We start from the raw sequence: 21,060 nt of genomic DNA, 5'->3' as shown, positions 1-21,060 counted from the left end.
TGGTCGGTGACACAATACAAGTAATCATTTTGGCTTCTATCTATTTATTTGTTTAAAGGGAGAGCGAAATACAAAAAAGGGGATATTGTGTTTAAGGCCAAAATGGCCACCTTCTGTGTACGTCCCAAAATGCTCTAAGTCCTTTATAAACGCCACATTCAGGCAAATAGATGCAACAGTGAGGCTTGCCAAGCTTAAAAGAGCTCCTGTCATGCTTTGCTCTCGCTTACGGCCATACCACCCTGAGCACGCCCGATCTCGTCTGATCTCGGAAGCTAAGCAGGGTCAGGCCTGGTTAGTACTTGGATGGGAGACCGCCTGGGAATACCAGGTGCTGTAAGCTTTTACATTTCTCCTCAACACTAGCAGAGCGGGCTGTTTGTTCAGGTCCACATTATACTGCACCGTGTTATGGGAAAAGTGTTTTCTTTCTGATTCTATGCAGTTATTATATGATTTATTATGTATCTTCTGCAATTAATATCTTACTGTATGTTTTTCATTACTTGTATTTTATGTATTTGACATTTCACCTAGATTGTTCAATTATTTGTTAACCTTATAATTGCATCGTTCTAAGACAGACGCTATTGCTTGCAAGAATTTTCTGTTTTCAAGCACAGTGCTGCTTTTGCTTTGTTCACAGTTCATGCCTATGGTCGGTGACACAATACAAGTAATAATTTTGGCTTCTCTCTATTTCTACATTTCTACTCAACACTAGCAGAGCGGACAGTTTGTTCAGGTCCACATTATACTGCACAGGAACCTAAAGCTTCTCCTCTTCTCTAGTCGTGTAACTCCCCTTTTTCTGCCATTGTCCACTTATTACTACCGTTTCCACTTGTTTGTTCCAATTGCTGCCCACAAACAGACTGAATTGTGTTTTCCAGGGTTTTTTCTCCTTTTTTCAGTGTTGATGTAATTTTGTTTCATGATTAGTTCATGTCTGACATATTCTAATACAAGAACATTAACAATAATATTGTACATTTGCAGTAAAAGTAAAATACAAAAAATAAAATACAAAAAATTCTTCAGCATTACTTCCCAGACCTGACCACCTTGTGTACATTGAAAATCTCCACAATACAAATTCCATTTTCACCAACTTGATTAATCAGATTGGCTTGTTTAGAGCTCCTGATACAGTCTGTTCTGTCTTATGGCTGTCCCCTCCACGTGAGAAAACCACTGTGGATATTCCACATGGCCCAAAATGGGCCAAACAAATCTACATGACATTTAACTTGTACTGTGTTCAGTTATATTAGTAGTACCATGAAATGAGAATCAAATACCTGCCTAGAGAGATGAACATTTTATTGTAGAAGATGGGTGCTGACAAAACATTCATATTCAAAAGTGAGGTGCACTGTACAGAGTGTTAAATGTGAGGCAGCTGGTTGAGGCTCAAACCTTTGGTTAGACAGACATTGGGCAGTGCATTCAATGAGAATAATAATTCATAATAACAATCAGACTTTGCACATACAAAAAGGTAGTAGTTTCAAGTGTTAACTTCACACAAAAACAATGGTTCATTCTCAACAGTGGGTAACTTTTCAATAGATGATGGATATAACCTGCCTTGGCATGGAATGTGTCATCTTGTCATTTTCACAAATATGCTGCAGTATTATAGTCATCTATACAGTCATCTTTTGTTTAGAGTATTTGTTAATCCGTTAATATTTAAATATTGAATTTGCCCTTTTAAGATGCAGAAAACAATCAGTTTTCCTATTTGTCGAGGAAATATGGAACTCGCCTCAAACGTGGGCAGCATGTAGGAGTTTACTGTGGTAGTGCAACACATGCTTACATTCATAGTGTGAAAAAGAATGTCAGTGAGGTGTTCTAACACATGTATAGGATTTAAACAGAAATGGTCCTTTTTCAAATCTTATACTAAATTGTTATGCTTTCCTCTGAGGACATAACTACTCACTGTGTGGTCATGTGATCTTCACTAAATACCCTCAAGAAATTAACAACATTTCAACTACTGGTGTTACTACTGGAGATTAACTCTTAATGGGAGACTTGTTTCAAGGAAATTAAAATGCGTATACAAATTTTGTTTTATAAATACGAGTTCACGAAAATTAGTCTTTTTATCCTCAGCGAATATATGTGGAAACCGCTGTGTAACCTTCTGCATTATTACACATCTCAGGCTGATTCTCTGCAAGATTAATGTGGCAGTTTAAAATCACCTGATTATTTTGACATCAGCTTGTTGAAACGTTTCTCTGGATCTGTCTCTGCCACAGAGACAGACCAGAAAAGAGGCACAGGTGGTGGCAGCTGCCAGCTCCCTAATGTGAGGCTTATCAGCCTTTTTGTTCCTGAAACAGTGAATATCTTTTGTCACCACTGTGTAACCTAAGCTGGAACAGGCTAGGAACTTTGAGAAAATGGATGATGCTCAAATAATGTCTGTCATCGTCTGTGTCGAAACTAAACTGATGCATTGTGTTTTTTAGCCGTGCTCACAGTGCAGCTTTAGGGAGGGCAGCATTTCCGAGTTAAACCACTTTGATCTAAAATAAAACACACCGGTAACTATTTTATGGATTACTCTAAAATACTATTGATCCTGAGACCGTATGAATGCATAAACTATAGTCCCATCATCAGTTTATTTCAAATTTAACTATTTTTCTTATCCAAAACACAGATGGTCTACATTTTGTGTTTTAGCATTAATTATAGAACCCCTTGGAACAGAAAATTGGGGATTTCAAGCTAATGTGTTCAAATTTGGGACATAGGAAGTATTAATATATGGGAGACTTCACCCTTAGGTCTTCCCAACCTTTTAACACTATGTTTAAGATTCACCTGCAGAAGAAGTGCATAATGTCATGCAGTAACTATCATGTGCCACCGTTTTCCTTGACATTCAATTTGCTTTTTAATTTGAGTTTAATTTTGACCTTGGGGTTAGTTTCAGTGTATGGAAATGGATCAAAGCTAGTAACAAATACAAGTTAAGTAAGATATGCTGCTGATACATTATCTAATCATCAAATTATTAACTTAAGCAATGGTTATAGCTGATTCAAATCTAGTAGAAAAACACGCCCCACATACAGCTACTGTAGGTACATTCGAATCACAACATGTCACTGCCACGTCATTAAAAAAATCAATTATTCTTAAAGTTGAAAAAAAAAAACTGTAACAACGAGACCACACTGTCTGCTGCAACTCTGAAATCTGCTTTAGTGTAAGTTCATCATCATTAGCAAAAGGCTACATCCGCATTCCCCTAAAAGAAAAAAAAAAAAAAAGCACTGACAGAGCAGTTACAACAACAGGCCACAAGGGGGTGCTGTACTACTACAAGTGCATTGCTGAAGTCCACAGTTCAGGACAAAGTTCCCACCAATCTTGAATAAGATGCTCCACATCGCTTTTGCAGAGAAGGCAGTGGTTGCTTCTTATGTTAAGAACAGATGTCCTGGTTTCTAATTGGTCAATCTAGGCGGTTATGGTCCCAAAGGCAGTGCAGGTCTTTCACATCAAAGGTGTAAGCTTCTGTCCGGAATACATGTAGACATAAACCCATTAGAAACCTGACGTCTTGGAATGTCTGACATGTCGAGGGAAATGGTGCAGCTCCACGGTCCATGTACCTCAGCCTCAGCTGTTCAACAGTGATCGGTTCTAATCCCGTATCAAGCGAGCTGAACATTTCATTCCAGGCCAAAGGTGCTCGTCTCTTCCACGGCAGTGAGCATCTTCTCATACAGCATGGAAAAAGAAGGGTACGGAGGCAGGTCCAAGCGGTTGAAACAAGTGTGGGCTCTGAGGACCGACAGCAGCAAGTGTTAGTCAGTTGCAGGCATCAGCAAGGTATTTGATGGAACATGAAATGTTGTGAGAATATTGGCCAGAAAATGTAGGATATATATTTGTCATCTGTGGTCTGGCTGAAGGTTCTGCTGGATGCATGAAAGCACAGACATTTTCTCACCTGGGCAGGGAGGTGACCTTCCCCCACTTCTCGACACAGAACCTGCGTGGCCCGTTGCTGCCTCGCAGAGAAGCAAATCCTTCGTAGGGGATACTGGACGTCCCCGTCACAAACTGGAGGTGTAGAGGAAGATAAACCAGCGATATTAGAGGCTGCACCCAACCTCTGTAGGTTGTTCATTCATACGTAGACAAACCTGCAGAAGCCGTAGTCTCTGTTCATTGTTGAACCTCTCTACTGCTGCCCAGAACCACCTGATCACTATGTGGTTGTCATGGTAACCTGAACAAAACATATTGTAATTATGGTAATAGGATCAGGACAGGGATTCCCTCCAGGGTCCAGCCTCAGACCAGAAACATCACTGACCTAACTGTCCAAATTCATAAAATAAAATTACACAATATAAACTTTATAAAATAAAGTTATTAAAAGTAGTCCACTGTAGTAGTTTACATAAAAATGAAATAGAAAACATTAAGATAAACTATTTTAAAATTGAAATTTTAAGACATGCTTATGACTATGAGGGCTGAAAAGTGGAGCAATATTAAGCCAAATTTCTTATCAGTATTAAGATATTTTATTTGGCGATAAGCACACTTCAGTTCAGACATTTTTTAAATAAATATTTTAAAGCGCGTGAATTGTAGAAAGCAATACAGTCTTTTACAGTTGCTATAACATTTTCTACTTGCCCCTGCGGATGGTAATCTGATTCATACCTCCTCTGTACTCCGTGTTGTTCCTCCAGTCTGATAAGTCAATCTCAGCAGTGCCGGCAATAACCAGCTCCAGCTCCCTGGCATCAAACACAGACACAAACCTGGCATCCACCACCTGAGTACCGAAAACAAAACAACATTCTTTCTCTCAGTAACCTGAAAATGAAAAAATAGGAGCCTTATAGTTTGAAGTCTCAGCTTTTCCACTGAAGTTTTGTCACACCTCATAGAAACCTCTGACCAAGCTCTCCGTCTGCTGCACCACTCCTCTTTCTATCCTCCACTTCACCATTCGCTCTATGTATTCCTTCTTGTTTTTCTCAGACACAGGGATGTTGGCTCCACCAGGCTTCAGCTCTCTTTCCGTTATCTATGGGAGATCGGTATTAAAACCTCTAGTTATACATCATAATCTGTTTAATTGTCTTCTTCAGTTAGCGTCTGACCTGCCCGAAGACTTCTTCATTGACAGTGAAGGTGAGGTCCAGCATGTCCTCTATGTCGTTGTCCTTCATCCACTGGAGGGACTGATGAAACTCTTCATCCAGATACTCCAGGTCACTCAGGTCACAGGGACTAGGACAGCAAAAATATGGCTGTTATGTTTTGTGTTCTTTAAAAGATTTAACAATTAATTGTTGTATGTGGGAAAATACACAACATTGCATGTACATGCGCAGGAGGCCTTTATAAAAAGGTCTGGTGAAGAAGGCATCCAGGAGGTACTGATGGATCAGAGCCAGGCCCAGAATACGACCACTGAACCGAAACCTGAAACATAACCTTCCGTTAAGTTATGAGGATGATGAAAAAAGTGCATAACCTTGAATTCGTGCACTACATCTTACCATTCATGGTGATTGTCTACGAAGGCGGACATGGGGCTGATCTGAACGGTGTATGTGTCATTGGCGGAGTATTCAAACAGACCATAATAAGGGTTGAACAGCTCCCTGGACACCAGGAAGAAGAACTCCCTGGAAGGTCCGCTGTAGTCCAACCTGCAAAATAAACACATGCACACAACAATCGCTTTACTTTTGACCCCAGTTTGACGCTTGCTCCTGTCCTCGCTCCCCCACGCACTCACCCTTCCTCCCCCACAAAGCTGACGTAGAGCTTGCTGCGCTGCAGGTCTTTACGTGAGTAGCACATGATCTGGTTAAAGGCATCTTCCAGCAGGTGGTCACGACGGATGATCAGCCTGAAGCACACAATCATTGGCGTAAGGAAATCCAAACACCTGAGTGGTGTGTGACAAGTGCGTTAGACTTACTTCAGTTTCCCTGGTCCTTGGCCGTAGCCTTTGGTTTCAAGTTTCCTGTAGAAGTTGCGCAGTTTAGCCTCAAAGTCTCTCTTGTAGGGGGCTGGAGCTCTGGCATTAGCTCTTTGTGTCCCTACAAGCAGAAATAAACAGAAAGAAAGATTACTGCCACATGCAATCTGTGATAATTTTGTTTGCAAAGTTTGTCTTTCAAGACTTGTGCCCTTTTGCTTTTTTTCCTAATGTCCCTTTCCCTCTTTCTAGTTAAACCAATGTCACACAACAATTATGCTTCCCACACAGATTATTCAGGTCTCATACTGTGGTCAAACAGTTCCAGAAAGTCATAACGTGTCTGTGTATACAGTATGAAGTGTCCCACCAGGTGAGTTCTGTGGGGACGAGACGGGGGATCCGCGGGGTGACTGACAGTAGCTGGGGTGAAGTAGGTTGTGAGGAGGCACATAGGACATGACTTCATCTTCAAATAGACTATGGAGGAGAGAGAAACAGAGTGTGAGTAAAGAAAGACAAACTCTAATAGGAATATGTCACATATGTCTAAAGGTTGAGGTCGGAGGTCAGGATCACCTTAGCAGCATGACGACGTCTGCGTCTCCTGACAGTCTGGCCAGTCCCGAAGCTCCATCTGTGCGGATCAGCTGCACCTTCTCCCTGTTGCCAACAAAGAACAACATGTAGATCTCTGATACAGCTGTTTGTGCACAGCGTGCAAAGTGCGTATATACCTGAGTGAGTGGTTCCGGCTAAAGTCAGCCTGTCTTTCCTGTAAAATTTCAAAGATGTTTGGTTGTCGTAGAAATGCCACAATCTTTTCATTGTAGGCTGGAAAAGGAACAAACACAAACATTTTTATCAAATCTGAGCGCGCGCGCGCGCGAGCGTGTGTGTGTGTGTGTGTGTATGTGTGTGTGTGTACTAACCCACTGGCACGACATCTTGGCACTGCCCCCTGCTGGCAGACGTAAAAGTACTGGAAGGCCGTGGCAGGACGGGTGGGCCGGTGTGACGGGGGTCTTCACCCACCTGCAGAGAAGCGGGAGCATGTCACATACAGTACTTCCACTGGGTCCAGACGACTGATCTATGCCACTGGGGCGGAGGTGTGTTGGAGGAGGTGCGTCCTCTCAGACCGTCTTACCAGCCGCCGTGGGCTCACCTCCCCCGCGCTGTGGCTGCGCTGCCGTGTTAGGTGCTGGCGGTGAGCTAGGAGACTCGGGGGCCGAGAACTCTGGAGAGGGAGCCGGGGGTCGATGAAGGTGGTGGCCCGGCAGTTGTGGTCCACGAAGAAAGGCTGCATGTGGACACACAACAGCAGAAGCAGAAGGCGTCACTACTACAAAAATACTCCAGCCTCTTGACACCCAGTCGGACGGACGTGCTCCCACCTTGCCGGTGTGGTCGTGCTTCATCTCCCAGCCCCTGGGCAGCTCCAGCTGCTTGTTGGCGAACATGTTGAGGAACGCTACCAGGTCTCTGTTGTGCTGGTAGCGTTCGAAGTGGTGAGTATCCCGACGAACCTTACTGATCATGTGCTTCAGACACGTGTTGGTGCTGAACATGCGGTAGGCACTCTGTGAGAGAGAGAGAGAGAGAGAGAGAGAGAGAGAGAGAGAGAGAGAGAGAGAGAGAGAGAGAGAGAGAGAGAGAGAGAGAGAGATACAGAGGTGGGTGAACAGACAAAGGCAGATTTATTATTATTATTAGATGTCCGGTGATGTCCAGTTGTCACTAAACAAGATCTTTGTAAACAGTAACTTAAACTGAGTTTTAATCATATTCACTATTAAAAGAACAAAAAAAAAAACTGTGACTGTAGTGCCTAGTGGTTAGAGCTAAAAAGGAAAGACGTCACAGTTTCATGAAACAAACATCAGGTCCGTAAGAAATGAGTGACAAAAAAGAAAGAGGGAACGGTTTAAGGAGAAGCAGAGGTTAAACGAGCCCGTACAGGGTTGGAATGCAGCACAGTGAAGAAGTCCGGGCTAGTGAGGAACCTGGCACTGGGAGACTGAAGCAGCAGACTGAGGCGAGACCTGGAACTGGACTGAGCCGCACTGTTGTCCCTGCGCAGCTCTGCACCACACACAAGCGCAATATTAGAACAAATGCACAAGTTACTGTAAGGCTCAGAGACCTCCTTTACTACATAGACCATAATGCAGTGCAGTGATACACTTACCAGGGGTGGAGGTTTGCAAGTCAGTCTCATCTGCTGGAAGCTCATTGGCCGGCTGCTCCTCTGGTCGGCTGTCATTGGTTATTGTTCTCCGTATACTCTGGTACCTGTAAAGGTGTGTGTGCCACAGGAAAGTTAACAAACCTGAGCTTTGTTGCTTGTACAGTAGTCGTCAATGTGGCGGATGGGTCAATAAAAGCGTGTGTGTGTGTGTGTGTGTGTGTGTGTGTGTGTGTGTGTGTGTGTGTGTGTGTGTGTGTGTGTGTGTGTGTGTGCGTGTGTGTGTGTGTGTGTGTGTGTGTCTGACCTGCGGTTCAGCTGCTCCATCTGCTGAATGGAGTTGGACCTCTGCAGGGTCGGAGGGGCAGGAGGAGCAGTGGGCCGCTGCCACGTTGTGGTTCTGTTCACGTGATCCACGTAAAAGATGCGACCGTGGCTGTCGATGCGAGCCTCCCAGTCTGGTTCACACACGGGCACACAGAGATTTGATATCTAACCACACGTTTCTGCAGTTTTTTTAGCATATTACTACACATGGTAAATCATACACACTTACTAGGTGGCAGTGGCTCGTCCACTCTCTGGTAACGACTAATGTCATGGCGAACAGACGGCAGTGAGCGAAGCGACTGGTGGCAAAGGACCTGAGCAGTGGCACCTGGACACACAGATATGAGGTGATATCCCCTCTGACCTTTCCGGGCTGAGTTGTGATCCTGCAGCTGCTTCATCTCAAGCACAGCCCTGTTGCCTGGTATTACTTAATACTGCCAAAAGGTTGAATAAACACAGCTGTTCTCTCCGAAATCCAGAAACCTTTTCAATTTCAACCAAGAATGGATTCTCTCTAATAAATCCACATAATGAAATTAATATTACAGATGAAGGAAAGCCATGCTGTGCCCATTAAAGCGGAAGTGTGGAGATTTGCTCACCGTTGGGTCCTAATTAAATTTTCACTTCTACAATTTTTCTTAACAAGGCCACAGAGACGTGAGGATCAGTGTAGTTTGTCTAAAAGGTTCAGTAGCCACCTGCTTCACACACGCTTGCTCCTCGCTGGTTCGCTGTGCTGGTGCTGCTGGGAGTGGCTGTTGCTACCGGCCCGTTCGCCTCGCTGCTTGACGACTCCGCTCCTTCCTCCTCTGCCTTCGGGGCCACCTCTTTCCTCGTCTCCACCTCCTGAACAAAGATATTCCATCACATTGTTGCAGCATCCCTGCCATTCGTTCGTCCGACTTACACATCCTTACCTGAATGGGGGACAGGGGTCCACGCGGAGCCTCCTGGCTCGCATCCGCCCTGCTGCTGTGCTCCAGGCAGGTACACTCACTGGCAGACTCCGCCGGACCAACGGCCCCCTCTGCCCCTGAGGCTGAGGGGGCTTCTCCTGCGACGAGCACCACCTCAGCCGATGCACTAACAGCCTCTCCAGTAGCTGCCGGTGCATCTGACTGCGTTTGAACTCCAGCTGCGCCTTCTGCCCATCCAATTTTAGTCCCTGTAGGCTCAGTTAAGGGCTTAGCACCAGAAGACGGACCTGCTTCTGAACCACTCTGAGTCTGTGGCTCTCTTTTAGGGTCCTCATTCCCCTGTCGAGACCCAGAAGCACCCGGTCTCTTTGAAGCCAAGTCCGCGCTCTGCTGCACCGCCGTCTCCTCGTCCTCATCGGAGTCTATGTGAAGCATGGCGTTGAGCCGCGTGTCTGTTGGAAAGCTGGAGCGGAGTTTGGGAGACGGCCCCGCGAGAGGCCGCTCAGCAGGGCTGACGGGAGCCTCGATGGCATCCAGGTAGTCGTTTAGCGACACCTGCCGATGCGCGTGTCCGCCCAGAGCCACCGGGAGAAGGTCCTCCTCCCCTGCTAGGCCGGGCTCGTGCCACACGCTGTCGTCTCCATAGTAACAAGCGCCATTAACGAGGAGGGAGCCCTCGTCCGAGCCTGTGGGGGAAAGTCCACATGTGACGCGTGATGATGAGGAGGGCTGAGGGAGGTCCTCGTCGTCGGAGGGGCTGCCGGGGTCACCGTTCACTGCGCTGCCAAGTATGGTTCCCACTGCATCTGGAGAGGCTTCTGAGTGGAAACAGGAGGAAGGGGCCATTAGAACTCAGCATTGAAATGACTGGGAAAAAGCATTCATGTTGAAACATACACACACCTTCGTGCCCACTGGAGGTGATGTCCACTCTGAACAGAAGCTGCCCACTCACGTTGTCCGTTGGAAGGTGTCGACACAGGCTGTAGCTAACTGGCTGATCGCTGTGAACACACAGTACGTGAACCAGCTGGTTACAAATGTGATGTGACCCTCATCAAGATCACAAGCACAGACACCGTCATGAGCAGAAGAGCTAGAAGCTAAAACGAACAACCATTAGGTGGTCCTGAATTGTACTTGTTGTGCTGATCTATGAGTAATAAAAAAAACATACTTCACTTTCCATATTCAGCTCTTTTGTAGTTCGCTAGTGCAAGTGTGTGGACTCACTCAGCCGTCGGCCTCTCCAGAAGTCTCTGCACAGGGATGATCAGCTGACCCAGAAAGCGCTTGATGATCGGGCGGCTCTTGGCGAATTTATCTTTGACTTCAATCTCCAACACGTCGGTCATGAGAGCGACAAAGGTGTACTTCTACAGGCACAACGGGACAGATGGAGTGTGTTAGGACACAGAGCGGTGTTTAGTACATCCTCAAACTTTAAAGCTTTAAAAAGCCTCTATCAGTGAGGCGTAAACCTAATGTTGCAGGAATAATATAATGATCCCAGCTTTACTGTTTTACCGCTTGAGTACACCGGCTACTTGTGGTGGAAGGGATGGAACATAAAACACTTTCCCCAAATTACTTTCCAGTGACTAAACTGAATGGTGTTTGTTTTGTTTGCTGGGCAGATGATTTGTTCAAATAACTGGACTAATGGAGTGTTTACTATGAAAACAGGAAGACAGACCGAATTAACCCTGAATTCACAAATAATAATAGTAATTGTGCTGATCTTGCGAGTCTAATTTTCTGCCCTGTTCCTAGAGAACAACATGACCCATTTGCTGGGAAATTGGGTTAAGAGTGACGGACCTCCCCGTGCCACACAGGGTTGGTGGTGTTGGATACGATGGAGGAGCGCCTCTCCTGCCCGTGGTGGGTGAACTTGGGGAGCCCGCTCCTCTTGCCCGGCTGGATGGACATCTTCAGGTAGGGGTCTGGGTTGAAGAACATGCCTTTCTTCAGACCCACGGCCCGGATGTCTGCGGACAAACACAGTCATGAGCAGGTCGCTATACAGAACATCACAGTTCCACTGAAACCGTCCTGTCACCTGATAGGGTGAAGCTGACGAGCTTGCGACAGTGCCCATTCCCTGATTGGTCCTCCACTTGGCCTTCACTGCCCACCTGGGAAGAGATCAACCAGTCAGAGAGCAGCATGAGTGGACGGCCGTTCCTATTTTTGAAACGAACTCACATCACTCCAAGTGAAAACACACAGGAGTTTAAAAAGTTGAAGGAGGAAACATCAGACAGCTCTGATTAAGGCTGACTGCTTTTCATTTCACTGACTCAACTGGAGCAAACGTCTCTGCACCTCAGTTTGTGCTGAGTGACATCCACCTCACTTCCCTGCAGCTCTGCCACCTGCAGTTTTAGCTTCTGCTGGAACAAGCTGAGTCAAAAACATGTCTTTCAGTAAATGTAATCTCATTATAGGGACTGACTTGACTCCAATGAGCCCAAAATGCAACTAGGTGAACAGGCCTGAGTATGTCTACATACTGGGAAGCCGAATGGGATTTGCTTCACACATGCTTCTGTACCAACTTTGATGGAATCTGAGTTGTGTAAGTACATGTACGCAGACATTTACAGTATGTACATACCACGACCCCAGGGTTCTTGACAGTGATGCACGGTGTTGTTGCTCTTAACGATCCACTGATGCCGTGATAGTATTTAAAGCAGATCTTAGTTTCCGCTGCAAAGAGAACACAAACCAGCATAGTATTGCCTCATGGGTGACATACTGTCCTGTACAAGAACACGGTCCATGGAGGCCACTCACGCTCCATGAAGTAGGGACCGGGCTCCAGCCTCCACACGATCTGTCCTCTCTGAGTGCCGTTCACGCCACGGTTCTTGGACTCCCACACGTTGGCCACGCATGTCTCATCTGGGAAACATATTTGCACATCCATAAACTGGACTCAACTGCCATTTCAGTGACTATGACTACAATCAGTCAGATGACTGCTGCCTGTTTATGCACATGTACAGTGAGGACTTAATGTATTTGGGCAGGGGGGCTCCACAATCAGGCTGTGAAATGCAACAGTCAAAATATACTGAATGTGAGATTTGTTCAGTCAGATACAGTAAGGGCTGATGTTAGTGGTCAATCTGAGAATATCACAAACCACAAAGAGGGACAGAGGCAGTAGAGCAGCAATAATGTCTGGAGTTTAGAGCGTATACAGAAATCCAAGATGACCAGCAGAGGAAGTCATTCAAGATATTTCTCTACTTCCCTGTTTATTAAGTCACCGTGTCATTGTTTTGAGACAGGATTTGTCGTATTAGACGACAAAACAGTCAGTTTAGGATTTTTTCTTGTCCATTGTCATCATAACACAGCACTGTGGTATGACAGTCCACAGACAGACACTGGACCTTTCCTTGTAATGTTTCACCATAGCTCCACATTGGTCCTATATACATGACCCAGAGGTGTGAAGGACTCAAAACCCGAGACAGGCTGTGAGCACATAAAGTCAGACAGGACAGTTACACAGTCCTCAAGGATCTGTTTTAGAAAATAATATGAAACCTTCAAGGGAAACAACAACAGTGACATGCTGTATATAAAAGCCACCACCTGTCCCACCCACTCAGATGTCTGAAAATATGAATGTGAACGAGATGGAAAAAAGGAAACATGAACCTGAAAAATATCTTAGCTTTTAAATGAAGGGCCCCAAAAAACTATTCAGAACAAATTAAAACTGTATTTCATCCTATATTCAGGTTCTGTCTGCTAATGATGTTGACACCATGTGCAGTACACAGACACACACACCGACCTTTGGGCCCCTGTCACAGCAGGTCACCATTAGAAAAAAGATAGAAGAAAAAAAGTGAACTTCCTCCCAGTCAAACAAACAGTATGATCCTCATTCAAACTGCACTCACATAAACAGATCTGCATTTACACCCACACACAGGTCAGACAGCAGGGGGGGAGCTCAGGCGGCTCCAGGGAAGGTTGGCCGACAGCCAGGCTGAGGAGAATGCATCCCTCAGGGAGAAGGAAGCCAGAACCCCCTGCCTGGGTCGATGCTGCTGAGCAGCTACAGAGAGGCTGCAGGCGCGGAGAGATCACCTTTCACCTGGTTTCTCCATGTCTCCCTCTCTGATGTGGGCTTGCCCACAGACTCTCACTCTCTCACTAGACTGTTCTCCTGTGGTTTGACCTTGACCCCGCGGGTATTTGTGAATCTGAGTATATTTCGCTGGCTGCTGAAAGCTTCTCTTTCACACCTGTGCAACAGAACCACAGAGCATCACTGGGCACAGACGAGATACCGGAGACGTGTCCTGTTGGCAGTCAGATAAGCAAAGCAATCTCTCCATCACTCTCGAGTACTGTCCAACACTCCCCAAACTCCCAAACAAGTCACACATACGCTATAATCATTACGTCATGGTCTAGACCGACTCATTTGGCATCCAGCCCACACCCTGAGGTCACCCCTGCAGCTGATGGCTCTACTGTATGTCAGGTGTCTACCCAGGTACCAGGCTTAAGGCTGGACCAGTAGACAGCCGGCTGGTACCATGACCACTTACAGGATTCGGGCTCTAAACGAAATAACGTGATGACTTTGAAGAGCATATTTGCCATATGAGAATCAAAAGCTAAATAGAATGACACACAGCAGTTGACAGTGTACAGGCTTTGCTAGGCGTTTGCTCACCAATGTGGTAAAGGCCGATCCAGTCGGTGGCATCTACTTCCTCCTTGATGTCCCAGGAAATAACCAGGTGGCTGTGACCTAGAGTCAGCTGGTATGTAGACGCCGTGAGCGATGAGCGGCTGTCCGACGTCACCAGGTCTGTGTCACTGTTGGCCCGCTGGAGCCCCACCTCTGCCGCTTCTGGCGGCGGCGGCCCTGGCGACACTACTGAGGAGGAGGAGGAGGCGCCAGAGGGCGAGGGCCCGCCGGCGCCCTGCGCCAACATGCTGTGCAGGCTGTCAGGCCCAATGGTGTACGGCCGGGTGTGGGAGGCACGCCGGCGCACCGCCAGCAAGTGCTCCCGGGCGCTGCCGTTGGCCGACGGGGGCGAGGAGGAAGACGCTGCCGTGGCGGCTGTCGCCATGGCAACGGGAGGGGGCGAGGCAACGGAGTAGTGGGGGGGTGAAAAGCGAGGAGGTGGGGAGGAGGAGAGCGGGTGAGGGTGATGGTGGTGAGGATGGTGGTGGTGGTGGTGGTGGTGGGGGGAGGAAAGGGGGGAGGAAGGGGAGGGAGCGGGGGAGGATGACTGGGGGCGGGGGCGAGGGGGGAGGACAGCTGTTGTGAGAGAGGGGCGAATGGTGAAGGCCAGGTAGGACAGAGGCAGAAAACCGAGACGTGAGGGGGAAAAAGGAGGGAAAGGAAGCTTCAGGATGAAGGTGTCACCATCACACAGTGAGGAACAGAGAAGCACAGATGCAATGATGAGCAGCGACTGCAGGAGGAGGTTAGAAAGCAGCTGAAGGACTCTGGACTTTTGCTTCCTCGCTGCACATTTTTGGTCCCGGTGTTGCAGTTCTGCAGGAGAAACCCGTCAGGCCTCCCGGGTTCTCCTAGTATCTTGATGCCGCTTCATCGCTCATCCTTCCCAACATCCTGTGATACTCGTCCATTTTGACCAACAGCAGCAGAGCAGAGTCTCACTTGTGGGCACTAAAGTGCTCTATAAATCATCCAGGGATCCATTATGGAAAAAAGGGGAATAGAGGTGGAGGTGAGAGACAGGCGAGAATGAGAGGCAATCCGGTAATCCTTCCACTCGTCTGTGCAGGGAGGAGGGAGTGATGACAGGGCAGCCCCACGCTCCACAGGGAGGGCAGGGGTGGAGGGAGGTTGGACACCTATAGAGGAGAAAGAGAGGGAGAGAGGGATGGGGTTCAGTGTATGTGATACTGTGGCATGAATAAAAATATAGTCAGGATTTTTATCTAGTAAAACTACTGTAAGTGCAGCTAGACTGTAGCTGTCTATCCATGTTAGATAAGGTGCTGGTTCTCCACGTTGTGAAGCTAATCACTGCAGCGCCATCATCGCCGTGTCACAGCTTCCTCAGCTACAGTCACGTATGACCATCCTCCTCCATCCTTACGGCCATTATAACAATCATCGGATGCACAGTCACAGGTGATGTGGATGACGGTGCTAAATGTCTGCATGTTATAGCTTATTTCCTGTCAGGACATTAAAACAGGTCCATTAAGTTTCCAATGAGTTTTACGGTGAAACATCCTCAATTCATTCTACTTTTAAACCAACATAACATCATGCTAAGACACTTGCCAGGCTACTGAAGCAGGCTCACGCTCACAGACACACACTCTCACACACTTACCCCCACACATCTGGACAGACTGTTTTATAAATAACCGAGGGCAGAGGCCAGAGCTGAGCGTGAAGCTGCTGGGTTTAAAGTGCCTCACGCACACACACACACACACACACACACACACACACACACACACACACACACACACACACACACACACACACACACACACACACACACACACACACACACACACACACACACACACACACACACACACACACACACACACACACAAGCTCATAGTCTGTGCCGTGCTATCAAATTAAAGCACAATCACATATGCTTCACTTGCTCCAATCTGAGGAACTCAGCAACAAATTAAAACCCTGCTGTCTTCACACACATACACACACGCACACACACACACACATACACACACACTTGAATGTGAAACTCTCAGGAGGTAAGTGTCCTTGATCCAGCAGCAGGATTAAAGCAGAATGGGTTGGGGTTGGGTGGGTTGCTGTTCACTAATCCACTGCATCAGCACCAGGCTTCAATCTGCAGCTGGAGCTCAGGCTGTTGGTTCACTCTGCACCAAACTACTACACAACCCGCAGCACAACACAATGTCTCAACTTCTTTCCCTCAGCATATTGATGCTTTTCATTGTTTCCCAGTATCTCAGTGACTCTCAATAACATTTTCATGACTGTTTCTGTTACTTGAAGGATAATTACATAAAACAGATGGAACTTCATGTTATATCACTTATTAAGGCCCTCATACCAAACATTAGCACTATAAGACTATGGAAACGCATTATAGTAGAGATAGCGGTAACACATATAGCAAATAGTTCTTAAAGTAGCAACACCCATGTGAAACTATTTCTCCAAGTGTCTAATGTGACACTTGAGTAAAATATTATTTTACTAACACACATCTCGAACAGTCAAACAGTTTCTGTTGTATAAGAAAAACTAGACCAACAAGCGCTGCTACCTACACCGATCGGTTTCTGCAAAAGATGTTTTTCCAGCTCTGTCAGTCCCCACAGCCAGGCATCATATTGGTAAAATACAGTCAACGGTGATTACAAGCAGCGGACATCTACCCACACAGTGCAAAGCGTTTTTACTTTCAGCGATGATAAAGTGAGAGGCAGAAAAGCAGAACATTTCCTTGTTGCTGAAACGAAAGCAGCTTTATTTATAGAGCGAAGTGCTTTGGATTTTAAAGACGTGCGTGTGCATCACTTCCCTAATGCAGCAGTAAACATATCTACATACAGCTGCTAAAGGTATTCAAGTCTTCACACCTGTTTTATTCTCCTTCTGTGCAGACTATTGGAAAAACAGTAGAGGAAAACACTGACAAACCAGAAAACTCCAGAGAATTTTTATAAATGAATGAGGGATGTCTCCTAAACTTAACAATCATAAGTAGACGAGAGGAGACGACGACAAAATGAAAGTCAGAAACTCAAGTTTACTTTTCCAGGCAACAATTAATCTTTTGTCTGTTTGCTGTTGTGATTTAAAAAACAGTTTGAGGAATATCTTGAATTAAAAGTGGGGGCAGCTGTCTGAGCTTATAAACATGATATTTATTTCTTAGTCATTATTTACATAGCTGTGTACATTTAAAAACGCTGAAGGGGTGGAAATTGTGTTCTACGGTACAGCATCTATCCACCACTCAACAGACCTGGAAGCCAGATACCTTGAAATGTTCCAGTCATGGGTTTTGGCTCTGATCCATGTCCTTGTATCTACCAGAAGCCAGTCGCGCACATTACTTACGTAATGCACCTAAATATTTTAAGTACACGGGTCTGTGAGTCTGCATTGATGCTCCAGGGCAGCGTTGAAGACAGTCATGTTAGATTTCTATCCAGAGTATAGGACGCTGGTGGGAAGGGAGGCACTGGTGCAGTGATGCCAGAACACATACACACATGCACATCAATTAAATGCACCTGCAAGATCTCATTCTCAACTCACCTCTCTTCATCATATCTAAATATTTTACCTAAACTCGTAAAATCCATGTACGGTATAGCTTTCAGCTCCGCGTCGACTCAGTTTCCCACAAACCTTGTCTTGACTTCCTGTCTGGACTCCACCCATGGAAACAGAATTTACAGAGTCACACTGGAGAGTAAGAGCTGAACAATGATGTAATCGTCTTTCCTATTCTTGGCCCAGCTGGTATTGTGAGCTACTGCAGACTTTAAGTCCACTCTTTGATGTTGTTTTGCTCATTTAAATCTTGAATATTTGAAGTTCTCCAAAATTAAGCCAACACTCATCTGTCCTAACAGTAAATTCTTCAGTTAACTTAGTCCACACGACCACAGAAAGACACACACGGGCCAGAAATAGCCTTGGCATGAGTGGAGAACAATGAGACGACCCCATCAGAGGCGACAGCTTCCTGTCCCCAGCAAACCCATCACATTCCTCTGTGCCTGAGTGTGTTCATGCTTATAGGCATAACATCACAGACCAGTGAGTCCGATGTGACAGAGCTGCCTCTGCTCCACCAGCTCAACACAGTGAAAACTACTAGTTACTGGTTTGAAGGGCAAGCAAAAGTTTGGGAATGTGAAAACAAAGTGGATGACATTATGGGAAATAGTATTCACTTTCTTATTATTGGGAATCAGATAAAATAGTTGTGGTAGTAATACCAGTAATAATGGTACAGTAGCATCAAAAACAATCTAACTGTAAGTTTGCATATAAATATTACAAAAAAAAGGCTTCAGTGTCTCCATACTGTACATATGGTTCCAACAGTGTTACTAACACGGAAGGTATGATGTCATTGTTGTTGTTTCCTATACAGTGACACTACTGTATATAGGACACTGCTGCATTCTGCCTTGATTGAATAATTTGCATTTCTCTAAATTGCATTTCAAAAACAAAAGACACAAAGGCCATTTTAAACATTGTGTTATCTCCACTACTGTCACCATAAGTGACTAACCAGCTTGCTGCTATGCTGTGGTGTCTTTCACAGACCAGGGTCTGGGGCAACATCAAAGCCTCATACATTTTGTTGTTTAAATTCACACTGACTGTACAGTATAAAAGATTTGTATGGGGTCTTTGTTCTCAAACCAGTTTAGTTGTCAAACAGTCGCTGATGTTTTAGCAAAACACCACAATTCAGGAGCTGACTCTAGTCAGCTGACATCAAAGAGACTATGTTTCTAGAATGACCACGAAATCGGAACATTCCCTCCTTTATAACAGTAAAAAAGTTTAAATTCACACGCTGAGAAAAATCACCCTGATATCAAAGCCTGAAACAAAACAAGACTCCTGGGTTCCTTCGTATTTTTGGACGTATTTTTATAGTGTGACCCAAATCGAGGGCTTAGCTGCATCATTTGTATTTTGAGGCTATGAAACCTGATGAAGGTACTGTACAGCCCTGGCTGATGTTGGTCACATCCTGTGGTAAAGAGATCAGGAAGGACAAAGGTAATGAAGCCACATGGCCTCGCATCCGACGTAGCAAATGAATCACTCAGAGCCACACTTTGGTAACTAAATGTAGGATAATGTATATTTGATAAGCTACATATGCAGTAAAGAGGTGGGGGTTTACTGGTAGAGCAGCCTACAGGGGATTTTCTATATTATACCGACATTTACCCAAGACAAATCTTGTATTGATAATGCACAACTACGTCTTAATTATACAGTATACAGGTTGACATTGGTTCTAAAGCTTAAGTCCAGACTGGTCAAAGGCAGGCGTCATACACCTCCAGCAGGATTCTGCTGTGTATTGGACAGTAGTGGAACAAAAGAACAGCAGGCGTATGGATCCATGTCTTGCCCTGCCCTGCACCACGCGCCTCTAATGGCATCGGGGGTGAGGCATTGAACTGATCGCTCCTGCACGAGCATCACTGCAGAGCAACGGGCCCAGAAGACATCCCATAACCTGGAGCGTGGCCCAACTTAGACCAGCTCCCGCTGACGAGCACCTGGGCGCCTGCTGGGCACAGCACGCTCCAGAAATCCTCATTGTTCACACGTCCCAGTGACACAGACGGCCCCTCAATCAATCTGATTGGGAACGTGGGCTCAGCCTATCGGGTTGATTATCTACAGATTACAATCAGGGTCACGTCCCACGCAGGAGATGCTGATCTGATTGTGCAGCACACGAGCCTCTGATAAACTCTATAATTAACGCTTACGGGTCACGTGGGTGTGTGCGGCCGCTTCCTGTCGTTTTGACAGCAGCACCTGATGGACAAAGACGCACACTGTGGTTGTTGTTGTTGTGTTGTCGGGCCTTTATCCATGCACAGTGAAGCACGCTCTCCGCTCACAATAGCGGCTCTCAACACAACGGCTGACAGATGGAGTGTAACGCGTCCTTTACAATGAACGGCGGCCGTCACACGTACCTCCTCGAGTGTTTTAGCGTAGTTCACCAGCGCCCGTTCGCCGCGAACTATTCCCACGGCGCGTCGCCTGTTCACGGTCGACGGACCTCCACACGCCCAGGCACCATCGCCCCTTCATCGGCTGCAAAAGCCCGGCGGATCCGCTGCTCGCGAGCCCGCGCGCGGCTCCCTGAAAGCCGTCGCTTATCGCTATTCCCGTCCCGTGCGGAACCCGGCTCCCCGCACGGTTCCGTCCACTTAGCCGTGATGCTGCCAGGTGGGACGCACCGACGCGCTCATATCTTATTTATGCGGCCGGACCGCTTCACATCCGCCTCCCCGTTTCCGCCGCTTCACACGCTTCTTTGCAGCGCTTCCTTCGCGCCCGTTCGGGCGGAGAGCGTCGGAACCGGCCGGATTCCGTTCGCAGTGACGCGTTTCTATTTAAAGCGCCGCTTTGAAACTCCATCCGAAAGCCGGGCCTTGCTGTGGGAGACCATACTGCCCGAGCTCAGCATCTAAATAACTGATTCCTCCCCACCTCCACTCCCCCGCCCTGCGGCTCACCGGTGTCCAAGCTGTGGTGCGGGAGCCTTGGAACGGGCGCCGAAGGCCTTCCCACCGGTCTCTGGCGAAAGGACACACGAGCGTCACTGTTAATGCTGGATAGTCACAGGGTTGAAATGCACCCTGGGATGAAATCACACCTAACAGAGACAGAGACGGGAAGGAAGGATGATGGAAGCAAACTGTTGTCATGGGAGGGATTTGCAAATCATTCCTCCGCCTTAATCCCTGTGACAACAAAAGACAAGGTCCGTCCGTCCACCTTTTAGTCACAATCGTTCAATCAAGTTAAATAAAGATAATTTTATTTGATGATACAGTATATCAGCGGGCTGAAAGATTTGGTAAGAAAA

General features: G+C 46.5%; 1 protein-coding gene and 1 non-coding gene across 4 annotated transcripts; one reads left to right on the top strand and one right to left on the bottom strand.

Annotated features, from left to right (window-relative positions):
* Nucleotides 1–224: 224 nt before the first annotated feature.
* On the top strand, nucleotides 225–343 carry LOC114851477 (5S ribosomal RNA). The gene has a single exon (XR_003785105.1). It is a non-coding gene; the product is annotated as a 5S ribosomal RNA (ribosomal RNA).
* Nucleotides 344–1,306: 963 nt separating this feature from the next.
* hecw2b (HECT, C2 and WW domain containing E3 ubiquitin protein ligase 2b) lies at nucleotides 1,307–20,841 on the bottom strand. 3 transcript variants are annotated; one of them, XM_055504633.1, is made up of 30 exons: nucleotides 20,708–20,841; nucleotides 14,139–15,295; nucleotides 12,230–12,337; nucleotides 12,048–12,142; nucleotides 11,490–11,565; nucleotides 11,249–11,418; nucleotides 10,661–10,803; nucleotides 10,331–10,431; nucleotides 9,428–10,245; nucleotides 9,209–9,356; nucleotides 8,731–8,832; nucleotides 8,482–8,632; nucleotides 8,178–8,281; nucleotides 7,947–8,071; nucleotides 7,384–7,569; nucleotides 7,137–7,289; nucleotides 6,919–7,021; nucleotides 6,724–6,820; nucleotides 6,566–6,649; nucleotides 6,357–6,466; nucleotides 5,987–6,107; nucleotides 5,801–5,914; nucleotides 5,559–5,711; nucleotides 5,383–5,481; nucleotides 5,157–5,286; nucleotides 4,934–5,080; nucleotides 4,711–4,825; nucleotides 4,182–4,267; nucleotides 3,986–4,098; nucleotides 1,307–3,816 (listed from the first exon to the last, which is right to left on the bottom strand). In XM_055504633.1, exons 2-30 carry the CDS (start codon nucleotides 14,539–14,541, stop codon nucleotides 3,705–3,707), a joined length of 4,467 nt encoding a protein of 1,488 aa, XP_055360608.1. In that variant the 5' UTR covers nucleotides 14,542–15,295; nucleotides 20,708–20,841; the 3' UTR covers nucleotides 1,307–3,704. The 3 variants fall into 3 exon arrangements, with proteins under 3 accessions (XP_055360608.1, XP_028985877.1, XP_055360612.1); XM_029130044.3 differs by lacking the exon at nucleotides 20,708–20,841 and adding an exon at nucleotides 20,162–20,673; XM_055504637.1 differs by lacking the exon at nucleotides 20,708–20,841 and adding an exon at nucleotides 16,733–16,849.
* Between the last annotated feature and the right edge of the window lie 219 nt (nucleotides 20,842–21,060).

The sequence above is a fragment of the Betta splendens genome, chromosome 2 (assembly GCF_900634795.4).
Source record: "Betta splendens chromosome 2, fBetSpl5.4, whole genome shotgun sequence".
In the NCBI taxonomy this organism is placed as follows: domain Eukaryota; kingdom Metazoa; phylum Chordata; class Actinopteri; order Anabantiformes; family Osphronemidae; genus Betta; species Betta splendens.
The sequence above is the reverse complement of the archived record's forward strand: the minus strand, read 5'-3'. Positions and strand labels throughout refer to the sequence as shown.